General features: G+C 31.5%; 1 protein-coding gene across 1 annotated transcript in view; it reads right to left on the bottom strand.

Annotated features, from left to right (window-relative positions):
* Positions 1 to 16,560, bottom strand: part of Man1a2 (mannosidase alpha class 1A member 2) — a 157,332-nt gene that overhangs the window by 58,296 nt on the left and 82,476 nt on the right. The window contains exons 7-8 of the mRNA XM_015502233.2: positions 11,661 to 11,784; positions 8,894 to 8,987 (exon numbers count right to left, since the gene is read on the bottom strand). Of these exons, the coding sequence (XP_015357719.1) occupies positions 8,894 to 8,987; positions 11,661 to 11,784 (218 nt within the window). The remainder of the gene's footprint in view (positions 1 to 8,893; positions 8,988 to 11,660; positions 11,785 to 16,560) is intronic.

Raw genomic sequence — 16,560 nt, 5'->3', positions numbered from 1 at the left:
AATGAAGGAAAAAACGGGTTAATTTAAGGTCATTGTCTTTTTGTTCATATCTATACACCCAGTATCTACAACAGTAGTTGTTAATTGGTAGTTCAGTAAGAATTTGTGCAATTCATGAATGCAAAAATACTGTAAATGAGAGAAAACCTATCCTATAACTTTAGCACCAAAACAAAACTGATATTAATTTTTTAATGAATGCATTAGCCGGCTGCTATTATATCAAATATCTGAGACAATGAGCTTATAAAAAGAAAAGGCTTATTTTGGCTCACAATTTTGGAGATTTGAGTCCATTATTGTTCCATTGTCTTTAGACCTGTGACAAGGCAGCAATCACAGCAGGGAATGTGTAATGGAGCAAGCTGCTTACCTCATGGTGGCCAGAAAACAAAAGAAGGAAAGAAAGATCACAAGAAATCCAAGTTCCACAAGTTCCCTTTTGAGGGCACAGACTAATGATCTAAAACCTCCCACTGGACTGCTTCATAAAGACTTCTACTACCTTCCTACAGCATCAAGCTGAGAGCCAAGCCTTTAACACATAGCAAAAAAAAAAAGCCAAGATATATACCTATCAGATAGTTTTCTGTTGGAGACTACTGAATTTGAAGACTTTATTTAAATTTTCTTTTTCTATTTTAATCAAATAGGTACAAATTTATTGATAAGAGAACATAAATAAGGAGGAAGGTATTATAAATAGAAAAAGTGACAACTAAAATGAGGAAAATAATATTTTGAAAATATTACTGCTAAGACTTAGTGAAGGATGAATGGTAAAAAGAAGAGGATAAAAAGCTAGGATGGTTACCATTCTCACATATAACTACCTTGGATCCACATGCCTATTATGATAACTTTCTAGTAGACCTTCTTGCTTTAAGGTCTTTCGTTTTACTTAATTTATAGACAGTTTTGTCAGAATAAAAGTAATTGTTTCCTCATTGGAGTTTTCTTAAAACCTGATTGTTTCTTGTCAAGTTTCTGAAAATGAAACCTGATGGTATGTGCCTTAACTATTTAACCTTTAACAGAGTATATATTCTCTAAGAAGGAAGAACGGAAATTGGAAAAGTAACAGTAATGAATCATATTAAAATTAACCTTATTATTAAGTAGTAGAGAGAATATTACATTTTCTTGTAAAAAATAATCAATTACCTCCACTCAAAATAAAATATACAACAACCAAAAAAATATGTCAAGCAAGAATTCTGTCGATCTTGATTTAGAGACCATGTGAAATTACATTAACGTAAAAGAATGCTACTGAAGACCAAGAAGTCATTTCTCTTTCCTGTACAGTGTATTTCAACAAAGAAAATACTGATGATATTTATTCCTTGTAAACATTTGTATTGAAATAACTACCTTTATCATGGGAACACAGTATCTGTTTGATAAGAATAGATCATTATTTTACTGTAGTTTATACAATAGTGGGGAAAGTTTATATAAGTAAGGTATAGAGTAGGCCAGGCCCATTCCAATAATGTTAAAACAGTAGAAGAGGGCTGGGGATGTGGCTCAAGCGGTAGCGCGCTCGCCTGGCATGTGTGCGGCCGGGGTTCGATCCTCAGCACCACATACCAACAAAGATGTTGTGTCCACCGAAAACTAAAAAATAAATATTAAAATTTTCTCTCTCTCTCTCTCTCTCTAAAAAAAAGAAAGAAAGAAAGAAAGAAAAAACAGTAGAAGAACCCAATCACTCTGAAGGATTGCCTATACATAATCTAATCCTGTATTTACAATTTCTTATACCAACTCCTTAAATGATAGAAACTGCTTGATTAGAAGGCTACTAATTCAATACTAATTTTACCTCTAATACTTTCACTGAGATATGCTTTTGTGGAATCCACATATTTTTATCATTTCACATATCCACTCTCTCTACATATTTAAACCAGGAAAGACCAAGAACAGAATCAACAAAATTCTTCCATAGTAAATTACTTCCCTATTTGTATCATTCTTATGTTATGTTCATAACATAATAGCTTTTATTTAAAAAAATAGGGAATTGTTACTGAACAGTGCAAAAACTAAAAGATACAGTTTTATTTACTAAATTTACATTTAAATAAATGTGATAGAGACTGAATGAAGAAAAAATATTTACATCAGGAAATAACAGTATAAAATGATAATTTGTAACTCAATGGTTAGGAAGGTATAAAAAGTATCAAGAGCTAATCTTTGTAGTCAGGAGGTGTCTCTTTAAAGGTATAAATAGAAGTAGAAAAACAGGCAAAACAGCCCTGACACAACATATTTATAAGTAAGAGTCATTAAGATAATGGCGGGTGGTGGTGGTGGTGGGGCTTTCTTTCTTTCTTTTTTGTATCTTGTTTCAGGCATCTATTCTTAGATACATTGTAGACCTAAGAAAGGATTAACAAATGAGTAGAAAAGAAAACAATATATGAAGAGAATTTTAAATAAAAATGAATAAAGGAGGAAAGGGCAGGGGAAAGTCAAGTGTTAGCATTATGGGTGGGGGAAAATGTTTTCTGTATCTCTTAATAATTGTTAGGGTTGACAGACTTAGTGGTAACTTACTTAGTTTACAAAACTTAGTCTCAGTCCCTCCTCCTTCCTGACAAGTTCACTCAAGCGCTTCTAGGAATTGGTCCGGGAGAAGATTGTATGTAGAAGCCTGAAAGCCAAGATAACTATAGAGTTTATCACCCAGCAGCCTGATGTTCTTATTTGAACCACTGAACCATGACTACCTACATGTCAAGTCTGATTTCACTCCAAGGTCCTTTTGATTTTCACAAATTGATAATGTATTTTAAAGCACTCCTAAATATCAATAATTCACTTCTATTTCAGCATGTCATACAGTTAATGATGGAAAGATTCTAACAGAAGCTACTTTTTGAAATATTCATACAGGAAATTTTAGAATAAAAGCTAATATTAAAGCATTTTCAAATATATTACCTTACAAATATGATCCGCATGATCATCCTTCTAAAAACTTTCAGCCAAAAGAAGAAACAGAGGCATAGAGAAGTTCAATATTTTATCTAATTTAGTAATCAGGAAAGCCAGGATTAGTTTTCTAACTCCAAATAATATACCCATTCTTATTTTTCCACAATTTTAAACTTGGGAGCAAAAAACATTAGTGAATTATAACAACTAATTCTTTATATTTTCTTCACTTTAACCATCAACTGGCATAGGTTAAGCATTGTACTTAGGAAACTTGTGGGGGAAAAAAAAACAAAGTAAAAAAGAAAAAGAACTTTGCCTTTAACTCTAGGTTCCTTACTATATTCTTTTATATCTGTTGCCAAGTACTTTTCCTGAAGGTAATTACTGGTAATTACTCTCTGTGATTGCTATGTGCATGTCAGACATTATCATTACTCTAATTATAATACAGTTAGCCAATGCTGAACTGTTAAATTTCAGTTCAATTAAATGTTTGTTTTGCAGTCTATTTATAGATATGACAGATGTATACTGCTCAAAGATAATAATGGAATTTGATATACTTTTCAGAAGCTGATATAAAATATACAAAAACATTAAAAAGGACAAATTGGACAATTTAGTAAGGACTGCAGCTGCTAAAGCAATATCAGGGCAGCTCCCTAGGATTTTAAAAACCTTTGCCAAAATAACCAATGAATAGCTCTTTCTATAACATTTTCAAAATTAATAACTGCTGAGAGTGAACACATCGAAAAGTAATTTGAATTTAGTTTGTAGGGAAAAATAAAGGAACATGAGTTATCTTTACTGATTGGAATTTTCACTGTAAATTATACATAAAAGTTGGAGTTTCAACTATTTTTTTAAGTGTATCTTTGAGTGGCATTAGTTATATTCATAGTGATGTATAACCATAACCACTACATATTTCCAAAACTTTTCTGTGACCAGAGAGAGGAACTCTGTAGTAGTAACTCTCCATTCCTCTCTCTCTCAAGCCTCTGCTAGGCTCTATGAATGTGACTACTCTAGATATGTGACAGTAGAATCGTACAATATTTGTCTTTTTATGGCTATTTTCAAGGTTTATTTATGTTGTGACATGATTCAGAGTTTCGTTCCTTTTAATAGTTAAGTAATATTCCACTATGTATATAATTTTTAATCCATTCACTATTGGATACCTGGGCTATGTATCAGTCCATTTTTCTGCTGCTGTAACAAAATACCTGAAGCTAGGTACTTATGAAGAAAAAAGGTTTATTTAGCTTACAGTTTTGGAGATTCAAGATCAACATGCCAACATTTTTTCTAGTGAGGGACTTCTGGCTATAACACAACATGGTAGAGAACAAGGATAACCGGCCATATGCAGAAAGGACCAAGCATGTGGAATAGCTTTGCTTTATAACAATCCACAAGAACTCACTCACTCCACAAGACCAATAAGAATCCCCTCTGAGGGCACAACCCTCCAATTACCTTGATCTAGCCCCTTACCTCATAAAGGTTCCAAAACCTCAACACAACCACTCAGTACCAAGTTTCTAGTACATAAACCTCTAGGGGGACAAACCACATTCAGACCATCACAAACTGTTTTCACCTCTTAGCTATTGTGAATAATGTCGCTATGGATATTAGCTCAGAAGTATCTGTTTGAATCTTTGTTTTCAAATCACTTGAATATATATGTAGAAATTGAATTGCATTCACATGGTAATTCTATGTTTAACTTTTTGAGGAACTGCCAAATAGTTTTCACAAGTGGCTACAACACATCATTTTCCCACCAGCAACGACAAGGGTTCCAATTTTTCCACATCTTTCCCAGTACGTATATTCTCTTCTTTGGATTATAGCCATCTGGGTAGATGTAAAGTGGTACACTGTGGTTTTGATTTGCATTTTCCTAATAATTAATAATAATAACCATTTTTTCATGAACTTATTTTCCATTTGCATATGTACTTTGAAGAAATGACTTTCCAAGTTCTTTGTCTATTTTTCGATTGTATCATCATATTCCTGTTTAGTTGTAGGGCTTCTTTATATATTCACATATATATATATATTTATATATATATATTTATTTATTTTACGTGTTCCCTCATCAAATACACAATTTTCAAATATTCTCATTCTGTGAGTGGTCTTTCACTCTCATGATTGTATCATTTGGTGCACAAAAGTTCTTAAATATAATAAAATCTAATTTATCTTTTTAAAAAACTATTGTTATCTGTTTGTCATAATAAAGAGTCCACTGATAAATCAAAAGAAATGAAGATTTGCCACTAAGAATTCTAAGAGATTTAAAGTTTGGGCTCTTAAATTTAGGGTTTTTAAAATCTATTTTGAGATAATTTTTGTAAATGGCATAAGGTAAGGGTTCAACTTCATTCTTTTTCATGTTTTCTCAACAATGTTGAAGGAAAAAAGTTATCTTTTCAATAATTGAGATGCTAATTTATACTATACTGTTGTTCATTTAAAGGCTAGCAATTCTCAAATTGTAATTTATTTTTTCCAGTATCTTAATATTTTTTTTTGTAAATAAAGGCATCCTGGTTTTTATTTTAAAATATTTTTAACCCTACTTCAAAAGTAATTAATGTTTACTATCAAATTTGGATAACTAGGAAAACAAAAAGGAGAAAATAAAAACAAACATTCAGAAGAAATAGAACATTCTACTTTCTATTATTAAAGTAATTCTTTTCTCTCTTTCTAAATGTCTTTCTAGATTTGTTATATTTATCCATGTCAAGTATACTACAAATTTTAATGGCTGTGTATATGGAGGAACCAAAATTTTTATTTAACCAAACATATTAAAGTCTCTAAATAAAATAAAAAATAGGGCTGGGGATGTGGTTCAGTGATTCAGTGCCCGAGTTCGATCCTGAATAACCGCCTCCCACCCCGCCAAAAAAAAGAATGTTAAAAAAATACCACAATGTCCAATGGCAGTGCATTAGGCACAAAAAGCTATTTAAATTTAAATTAATTGAAAGTAAATACAATAAAAAATAAAGTTCCAAACAGTGCTCACAAGACAGCAAGTGCTTATAACCCTGTCTGGCTAGTGACTATTATATGGGTCAAAAGAAATACAGAACACTTTGCTCATCATAGAAAATTCTGTTGGACAAAAGTTGTTTTAAAATGTTTAAAATTGTCACTATTATAAATAACTCCTGAGTTAGTTAAAGTAAATAAACGTTAATGTATAGATGTTAAAGCTGCATTGATTTGCTTATGGGCATGGTGAAATAGAAGAGACAAAGATCTCTGGGGACCAGTCCAGAGATGCTACAAGTATTACAGGCTTTGTAAATACTAGTGTAGAAGCAGTAGACTGTACAGAAACAGATGTTGTCACATTACATTATTTCCAACTACTACTTATTTTTACTAACACTATTCTTGGGATTAAATATGAATATTTGTTTATTGTCCATTTGTGTTTGTTTTTAAGAATTAATTTTTCTTTGCTTATGATCCTCTAAAAGTTTTTAATAAAGAAAGGATATGAATACTTTGTTTTCCAAATATGTTTAAATATTTCTTTAGTTCATAACTTGCCTTTTATTTGTTATGAAATGTAGGTTAACATTTATATATTGTAAAATAGACACCTTTGTTTCTGCTTTAAGTGATATGCTTAGAAAGTTTTCCTGGTTATATGTTCAACCATTTTTTTGTTTGTTTGTTTCATTTTATACATTTAAATAGTTATGCTACATAGAATATATACTGGCATATGGTATAAGGCAGAAACTAGTCATATTTTTCCCCAATGTTAGAATATTTCCAATCTCAATACAATTCTAAGGGATAAAAACTTACAACAAAATCTACCAAGTAGATAGATACCAAGTAGAGATCCAATCCAATCCAATCACTTTTATGTGGGAACACAAAAACTGCATTTTTTCTTTCATTTATTTATTATTTAATTATTTATTGCAGTACTGGGAATTGAATCCATTGAATCAATCAATCACCCAGTCCTTTTTATTTATTTATTTTTTATTTATTCTAATTTGTTATATATGACAGCAGAATGAGATTCAATTTATATTACACATATAGAGCATGAATTTTCATGTCTCTGGTTGTACACAAAGTACAGTCACACCACTCGTGCCTTTGCTTTTTCGTCACTCCTTTTTATTTTTTATTTTGAGACCTGAAATTTGTGATTCTCCTTTCTTATCCTCCCAAACAGCTGGGATCACAGGTGTGTGCCACTTTTATATTTTAGAAAAAGACTGCACTCTTATATTTAGAAATGTGGCTTTTAAGATTTTGCTTTCTCAGATAATATAATTTCCATTCAGCCCAGGAATTAGACCTTATTTTCAAAATGAAGAGAAAAGTGAGCTATATGCAAAGAATTTTTGGATAGAGAAAAAGTATGTAGAAGTACCAAAAACTTATAATTCCAGCAACTTAGGATATTGAAGCAGGAAGATTCCAAGTTTGATACCAGTCTCAGTAATCTAGGATCCTGTCTCAAAACAAAAAAATAAAAAGGGCTTGGGGTGCAGGTCTATGGTAGAGCGCCCCACGTTCAATCCTCAGTTATAACAACAATAAAGAAGTAGTACCAAAAAAGTGAGATCTAGTCTCTGAAAGACCTATATGGACCAATCTGCCTGTCTTTCACAAAATTACAATAAACTCCTAAAAAGGAGCCTAAAAGACAATTCTGAGGCAAAAGTTTTCCCACTCTTTATACTCATATTGGCAAAGTTTTTCACTAGCAAATTTACGAGTGTTTCAATACATAAAATTTAATAATGATTGCTATGATTGTTATTTTTGACTCTTATTACTTCATTATGATTTTATTAGTCTCAAAAATAACTCAAATGTTTTATTAGGAGTGAAGTTGCAACTTCTATGGTTTTAGTTTTAAAATAGACTCTTTTTAAAGAGAACAATATTGGTAAATCCATAATTGTTAACATTCCTTAAGTTCCACAATTCCACATGAACATTCATTATTTATTATTTTTTAAAAATCAGTTCCTGCCCAGGGCCATGGTGCATGCCTGTAATCCCAGTGGCTCTGGAGGCTGAGGTAGGAGGATCACAAGTTCAAAGCCAGCTTCAGCAAAAGTGAGGCACTAAGCAACTCTGTGAGACCCTGTCTCTAAATAAAATACAAAATAGGATGTGGCTCAGTGATCGAGTGCCCCTGTGTTCAATCCCTGGTACCCCACCCTCCTTCCAAAAAAATTAGTTCCTTTAAAGAAATATTCTAAAGCTCTAATAATAAAAATCAGCACCACCCAAAACAAACATGAAACTGTCAGGCAGAGGAATCACTTCTATCACAGTTTCACATTAACAACTGGTATATTCCTCTACTGCAACATTTATCATTATCATATCATATTCCAACTACTTCTAAGTGTATTCTGCTAAGGCTGGGAGCTCCCTAAATTCATGTCAAGCCCAGTAATATTCTTTCCCCACCTTTAGTTACATCCAAAAACTTGGCACAGAGCTCAGTAAATTATGGATGTCATGATATCTTTTCCTTAAATTACACATTGTTTGTCCAAGAGAAACTGCCTCCTTTCCTAGTTTAACTTATTTGTGTTTCAAAATCCTTTCAAGCGGTGCTCAAAGATGTGCTAATAGTAAGTATGACCCTTCAAACTGCCACACAGTATTTTAGCAAAGTACTTAAAATACATGAATTAAAATATTTTTGTGGGACAGGTTATTAATGTTTGCATTTTACGAGAAGAAAACAAGCTTTGTGATTAGAAACTCATCAAAGTTAACAGCACTAATAGGTCACAGAGTTAGACATGAACTGAGGGTTCTAATTCTCACAGTGTACCTTTCACTACATCAAGCATGAGTTTTCAGACAATTAACCTCTTAACAAAATATCAGTTATACTAGAAATACTTACACTGACCCCAGCGCCCTGTTCTTGGGTTCAAATAATTTGGATAAAGGCCATTTGGACGATCCATTTGCTGAAGTAGTTTCCGAATATGCATGACCTAAGCAAAATAATTTAAAATTAAGAATGTAATGAACAAAAATAAAGGTTATCAAGGTTTGGTATTAGTCTAGTCTTTGTTTTCTTTCTTCCTTTTTCTTTTTTTTTTTCTGTCATTTAAGAACCTATAACCCACTCCCTGCTTTTTGTGTGTGTGATGGTCAGGAAAGCCTGCTATTTCTTAAATGACTCATTATTCTTACAAGATTGTTATTTTAAAAATCAAGCAATAATAAAAGCGATACAAAGAAAAGTAGCTCAGATAGAAATAATTTTTAAGTATATAATTATTTACTTATATACATATATATACACATATATATACACACACACATATATATGTATGTACACACACACACACACACACACACACACTGATGTATATATGTAAGTGGTATTGGAATATAACCCTGGGTCCCTTGTATGCTATGCAATTGCTCTACTGCTGAACTACACATTGTCAGCCCTGTGATACCATTTTAAATTTCTACATTCTACTATCCAGAAATAGACATCAGAAACATTGTTGATAAATATCATTCCAGACATATTTAATATGTACATATTTAACATGAGAACATTAATAATTTCATAGAAATGGAGGCAAAACATTAGAAAGTATTACATTAATTTGAATTTAATGAATTAAAAAAAAAACAATGAAGTAAAACCAAATGGTTTAACTTTACATACTGGCCCCATAGTACATATCCCTAAATTCCTAAAATTCCAATTCCTAAGGGATCTCCAAGAGGTTAAGGGGGAAATTAAATCACAAAATATATTAAAAGGCTGGAGATTCTCCAGGGATTTATTTTTATTTATTTCTAGATTGGTTGGATTTTATAAGTGCTTTGGCTGGGGGAGTGTTTAAACAATACAGCAGTAAAGGTGCTTTATTTCTAGTATTCTTTATTTGAGAATATTATGTTTATATTTTATGGGTACCTGGCTGGTATTAATTATTTCTAACTGGTTGGGAAAACATTCTATTTTTCACAGGACCTTGTACATACTTGCTTTTTCTGGATTTGGGCATAATTCTAATCCTTTCTCTGCAAGGTCTTCCATCATTTCTTATTTGGCTGAATGTCATCATCAAATAGCTTTAGGAATAGGTTCAAAAACGCTGTCTATATTTCCTGTGTCCTTTCATATTTGAAAGCACCATTATGTATAATAATTTCAATCTGAATAATTCCATGAACCAGTTTTAGATAGTTCTGAAGGATATTATGTAACATGAGAAAACTAGCAACTTTTTGTTATCTGAAAATTATGTATAATATTGAATTATCTTAGCCTCTTTTCCCTATCATTTCCTTTCTTTTTAATTTCTATACATTAACTTTTCTCAATTTTGACTTCTTTTTTTTTTTCTTTGCTATATTTTGAACCCTGTCTTTCTTTGCATTGCTTCCATTTTGGCCTTCATTTTGGTAATAATTCTATCTTATACTTTGTTACTGATATCACATCTTATCTTCTCTGAGCACTTGTAACTACATATTCTGTTCTATACAAATGAGGTCTTATCTCTTTGCTATGGTAATGTTTGCTCAGAATTTTCGACTGCTATTCTCTGATAAATATTTTTTGGCCAGTATTTCTCATGTGCATTTCATTCTTTTATTCTGGAAGATTTTTGTATAAATTCTGTACTTGTTCTTTTTTGATGAACTACTCATTACTATTTTTCTTGACTCAGCTATTCACAAGAAAGCTTTCATATAAGACTAGACAAGAGTCCAGATGTAAATATGTTTTTATGCCCTTTGCTTTCCCCTAGTCAACTGTGATTTTCAATGCAGCACTCACTGCTCAGGACAGAATATCTGTCACGGATTCTCTTTTCTTGCCCAAGTTTGCAGACACAAACATAGCTTGTCTGTAAAATTCTTTGTTATTTGTCTAGCTTCTCGCACATTACTTGCAGTCCAAAGAAGTATTAACCATCAGTCTGTGATCCTACTCTCACTTATTTAAGTCTTCTCCAATGTCATTTAATAAAGTATCGAACTTTACTTTTTGTTAGATTTATTTGTGGGAAACATACTTTTGTTGCTATCATCATAAGGCATCTTTTTATAAAATGACATTTTCTTGCCTTTTGTAGCTAGTTCAGAGAAATATTGTTGACTTTTAATGTCGATATAAGTCTTTTATACAAAAAATAAACCCACCTTAAGCTCTTGGTTTAGTCATTGAAAAAGACTGTTCAGGTTGAAGATACGGCTCTGTGGCAAAGTGCATAAACATGTGCAATGCCCTGGGTTCAATCCATTTACCCTTCTTACCCCGCTCCCCAAAAAAGAAAAATTTAGACTACCTTAATATAGTATATATCTATATAATAGATAACCATGTAATCTGTGAATAATCAGTATGTTCTTTCTTCCTTTTCAATTCTTAAACCTTTTGTTCATTTTTCTTTTCTTACCATGCTGGCTAGGAACTTCAGCACAACTGAAATGACAATAAATTTTTGTATTTTTAAAAACTTTTAAAATAATAATAAATATTTTAAATGTTTTAAATTGAAAAGCTATGTTTAAGGTAAAAAGAAAAAATAATAATATCCAGAGCCCTGATAAACATATTAAGCACTAATCAAGTCTTTGAACAAATTTTAAAGAAGTCTTTTATAACAAACAAAAAAGGAAAGAAAACTAACCTTTTTATAGTAAACCAGGTCCCCGGTCAAGTAGCTGAGGTGGACAAATTCCATATGTAGTGTACCAAATTCAGCCAGAATACTGCTACCTGCAGATGCCCAGCCCCAGTTTCGCCCTACTCCACTGAATGAAAGGAAAAGATTGGGGGAAGGGGGACAACAACAATAACAACAAAAAAATCTAATGAATACATGAATTTTAAATAAATCCCGTAAAAAGTATTATATTTAACAACAGTTAATTTATATCTAAAACTTTGATGATTAAAAATTTTGTATAGGTAATACATCCACGTTTTAAAATTATAAAAAAGTATACATTAAATATATTTTATCTAGTCTCAACTCCTTTCACACTGCCAGGCTCCACAATAACTTTCATTACATATCAATTCAAATTTTCATGCATATATAAGCAATCTAAATATATATTCATATTTTCCTCTTTTCCTAGAACAAATATAGCCAACTATACTAACTCCTCTGTATCTTGCATTTTATTCTACAATGCACCTTCATGGTCCTTCTGTTATCACAGCTTTCTCCTCCTTGGTTTCTTTTTAATCTGCACAGAATTCAATGATATTGTTGATTCTCCGTTGAAATATCCCATCCCAGGGCCATATAACCATGTGTGCATTTCAACTTGTCTCAAACCGTAAGTGTACAACTTGCATTTACGACAAGAGGACCAAAGGTATAAAACGTCCTAAATGGTTAGAACATTATCATACCATAAAGAACTATCCTGCTCCAAATACTGATAGTGCTTGAGTAACGTCTATCACATTATATAAATAGATGTAATTTATTTAATCAATACCCTATTGATGGTCCCTAGAAATATTTCAAATATTTTATTAAGTTTATCATATAAACTTAAAGAAAATAAATTTCAGTGTATTTCAGTTTTGTAGAAATAATCTCTAGGATATGTTCCTGCCCTTTTTTCCCAGCCTGCTCTATAATTTTTTATTTGAAACATTATCATATAAGAGAAAAATTATAGAGACTTTAGATGATGGGTTTTTGGTTTTTTTTTTAGGGGTGGGGTGGTACCTGGGATTGAACTCAGGGGCACTCAACCATTGAGCCAGATCCCCAGTCCTATTTTGTATTTATTTAGAGATGAGGTCTCACTGAATTGCTTAGCGCCTTGCTTTTGCTGAGGCTGGCTTTGAACTCAAAATCTTCCTGCTAGGATTCCTTGCATGTGCCACCATACCCAGCTTAGATGACATTATCTTTTTAAAAGGTTAAATTTCTCCTGAAATGCAGTTTGAATACAGGCAGATTACCTTGGTTTCAAGCTTTATGGTAATCTATTTCACATTTACCTCTACCTTTTATATAGTTGCCCTGAGATCTCAAGTTATCTTTACCAAGGTTTCTTCACTTTAGCAGATGTAAACACTAATCTCTGGGCTCCTCAGTATGGTATGACTATTAAACTCTTTCTTTAGTCATTTTGTCTTCTGTAATTTTCTGTTGTGATTCATTGAGTCTTGACAGTCATACATACACAGAGTCACCAATGACATGAGGAAAATTTCTAAGAAATTTTTTGAGTTTTTCTTAAGCCCTTCCTGTCTGAGAAAATGTCATCATGTCTCAGTCATTTTAGCAGTTACAAAACCTGACTTACATAATGGAATATTACTCAGCATTAAAAGAGAATAAAATTATGACATTTGCAGGTAAATGGATAGAATTAGAGAATATTATGCTAAGTGAAGCCAGCCAATCCCCAAAAAATCAAAGGCCGAATGTTCTCTCTGATAAGTGGATGCTGATCCATAATGGGGGGAACATGGGAAAAATGGAAGAACTTTGATGGGGCAAAGGGGAAGCAGGGGAGGGGTGGGGAAGGGAAATGGGGGTAGGAAAGATGATGGAATGAGACGGACATCATTATCCTAGGTACATGTATGACTGCATATAAGGTGCAACGCTACATCGTGTACAACCATAGAAATGTAAAGTTGTACTGTAAATTGTGTACAATGAATCCAAATGCATTCTGCTGCCATATATAATAATAACAATAATAATAATAATAATAATAAATAGACTATCAGTTTGAGTTTGGCCTCTACTGCCCTATTCCATTGACTGGAACAATCCCTTAGGAAAAAACGCCAGTATAGAGATGAACTTAAGATCATAGTCACTTCAAGAATTGAGTTAGTTGTTCTCTGAAATCTTCAATCAATTTGGTCTTATATACTTCTAGTTTTTATGTTTGCTTTTGGTAAGAAGGTAGTCTGATAAAAGCCCTTCCATGGTTAGAAATGGAAGTCTAGATTAATTATTCAAGCAGTAGAGTTCATGGATTCTTCTTACTAGAATTCTAAACCATTCTATGGGGTCTTTTCTTACTTTTAGAAGTAAAATTATCAATATTTTCTCATCTTACATCCATTTGTCTTCTGGATAAATGGATGTAAAATGAGAATTCAATATCCTTTATATTTTATTGATCAGTGCTAAAACATCAAAATCTATACCAGAACATATCAGTACCTTGCTTAAAGTTCCTTCATTGTTAAATATTATTTTTATAATATCTTTAAATTATGGAAGGCTAATATCACTAATGTAGTTTTAATGACTATAGGCTAACCAAAGAAAGCATATAAATACAGTAACTACACAGGACAGTCATTTATCTCACAAATAATAAGTGCCTACTATACTGTGGGAGAGACACTGGTAAACCTATGTCAAGTTTATTCATGCTTCCACAATAAAAAAAGGTCATTTAAATAGTTACAGTTGTTATAAAGAAAATTAAATAAGAAAATAGAAATCTGAAAAATTTACTAAGAAAGAAAGCATGTTAGATGAAAGACAACATATTTCTGAAATGACTCAGTCTGAACTAAGACCTGAATGATGAGGAGATACTCATGAATAGATCTGGAAGAAGAGAATTCCTAGGAGGGGAAACAGCAAAGGTAATGGCAATGGGGCTGATGGAAATTAAGGGGGACTAGTGTGGCTAGAGCTCAGAAAGTAAGAAAGTCAATGATATAGGATGAGGTTAGAGAGTTAGTATAATCTAAACTCCATAAGAATTCTGTAGGCTGTGGTACAATTTCAGAATTTTCATTTTAAGTGTGATAAAAGGTCATGGATAACTGAGCATAATGCTTTAGGAAGAAAAACATACCATTTAGAAAGATTAGCTAGGTCTTGGTGTAGTGAATAAATTGCAGTGTTGTCAAATATAGCCCAGGAAGTTCAACAATTTACCCTTCTCTGTAGAAACTTTCTGGCAAAAGTCATGAAGTTAAGCTTCAGTCACAATACACTGAAATACCTTTCAAAATATTAAATTATATACAAGGTTTGTCATCTTTTATTTTATATAGTGTCTCATAAGAGTCTAAAATATTAAATTTCATACACACACACAGCGCTGAGAAAATAACAACTCAGTAAAATAAGGAAATCTTCAAGAACAAGAAATAAAACTGTCAAGGACAGAAAAGTTCCAAATATAAAAAAGCTGCCAAAAACCAAGTAAATAATAATTTCTGCTTGTTATGATTTTTCAGATGATCAAAATAAGAAGTATAGATATCTAAATGTACATATGTTTTTATACATAATAAGTACATGAATACATTTACAATGAATAACAATAAAATAGGTAAAAAACATGATTTCTCTCTTGGCTGATTACCAACAACAGAATTTTAGAAATGTTTGATAAACTTTTAATAATTTTCAAGGTAAATCTAAGTGTCCTACAATCATACTCATTATTTTGATAATAAATTTGAATTATATTTTGTCCAAAGTCCATTGAAAATATTTCTCTGGTATATTCAAAGAACAAAGCTTCTAGTGAAATGTGGTTATCAGAAAAGAAGTTTGCAAACAATTGATGTTAAAAGTTGTTCCAAAACAAAGTATGAACTAATAAATTAAAGCACTCAAACAATGTGTAAGTTTAAGTTGCAATATCTTGACCTACAAAATAATGATTTGATGGAGCTCTTATTTTCAATTAGACGTATTTAAATTCTAGACATCGATGAAATGAAGAAGCCCCATGATTTTGGATTAACTAAATTGGAAAAATCATTTAAAAAAAAAAAACAACTAAAAGCAGAAGTCTTATTTTCAATGTAAAAATATACAGTACTTGTAGAAGGCATTCTGAATGAAAGTAAAAGGATGCATTTTTAAAAATAAGTGGTTCAAAATAGTTACACATTTTAATATGCAAACTTTTAGAATTTAGAATACCTGGCAGTTAAGCAGAATTTGATATAAGCAACTGTTCAGGAAATACCTTCTCAAATAAAAGCAGACAAAGGTCATAGATATTAATAATTTCAAAATTCTATAAACATACATGAAGGTGTACTTGTTTTTTTTTAAGAAATTATTCCAATTTGAATATTTGGAAAATAGTTTTTAAATAGAACTGTTTCACAGTACATCTAGTAAAAATAAAACAAATTTATCATTAAATACTGTAAAAATAAATAATTTTAAATATTTTAGCACTTTCATTCTTAAATTGTATACTTATGACTAACATGTTGTATGTTCTCCCTTATAAGATATCATAACCTGATTTTTACATTTTTCTAGTATAAATTAATTATTTTCCCTATGATATAACTTACAGGGCAGCATATTATCTTTTAGAGTACGAAAAAAAAGTACTGAGTTGTTTGTCCTTCCCACTGGAGGTTTAATCTATACTTAGGAAGTTTAACCTATATCTTTTGTTTTTAGGAAATATGCTATGAAAAATATGGTTTTGTATATGTCTTCCTTAGCCCACACCTCTATTATTTCCTTAGGGTAAAATGCTGTGTCAAAAGTAATATAAAGTTTTAGAGGCTTTTGACAGATAACGATAAACTTGTCTACAAGTAAA

The sequence above is a fragment of the Marmota marmota genome, unplaced genomic scaffold, assembly GCF_001458135.2.
Source record: "Marmota marmota marmota unplaced genomic scaffold, marMar, whole genome shotgun sequence".
Classification (NCBI taxonomy): Eukaryota; Metazoa; Chordata; class Mammalia; order Rodentia; family Sciuridae; genus Marmota; species Marmota marmota.
This window is presented reverse-complemented; position numbering and strand designations above follow the sequence as displayed.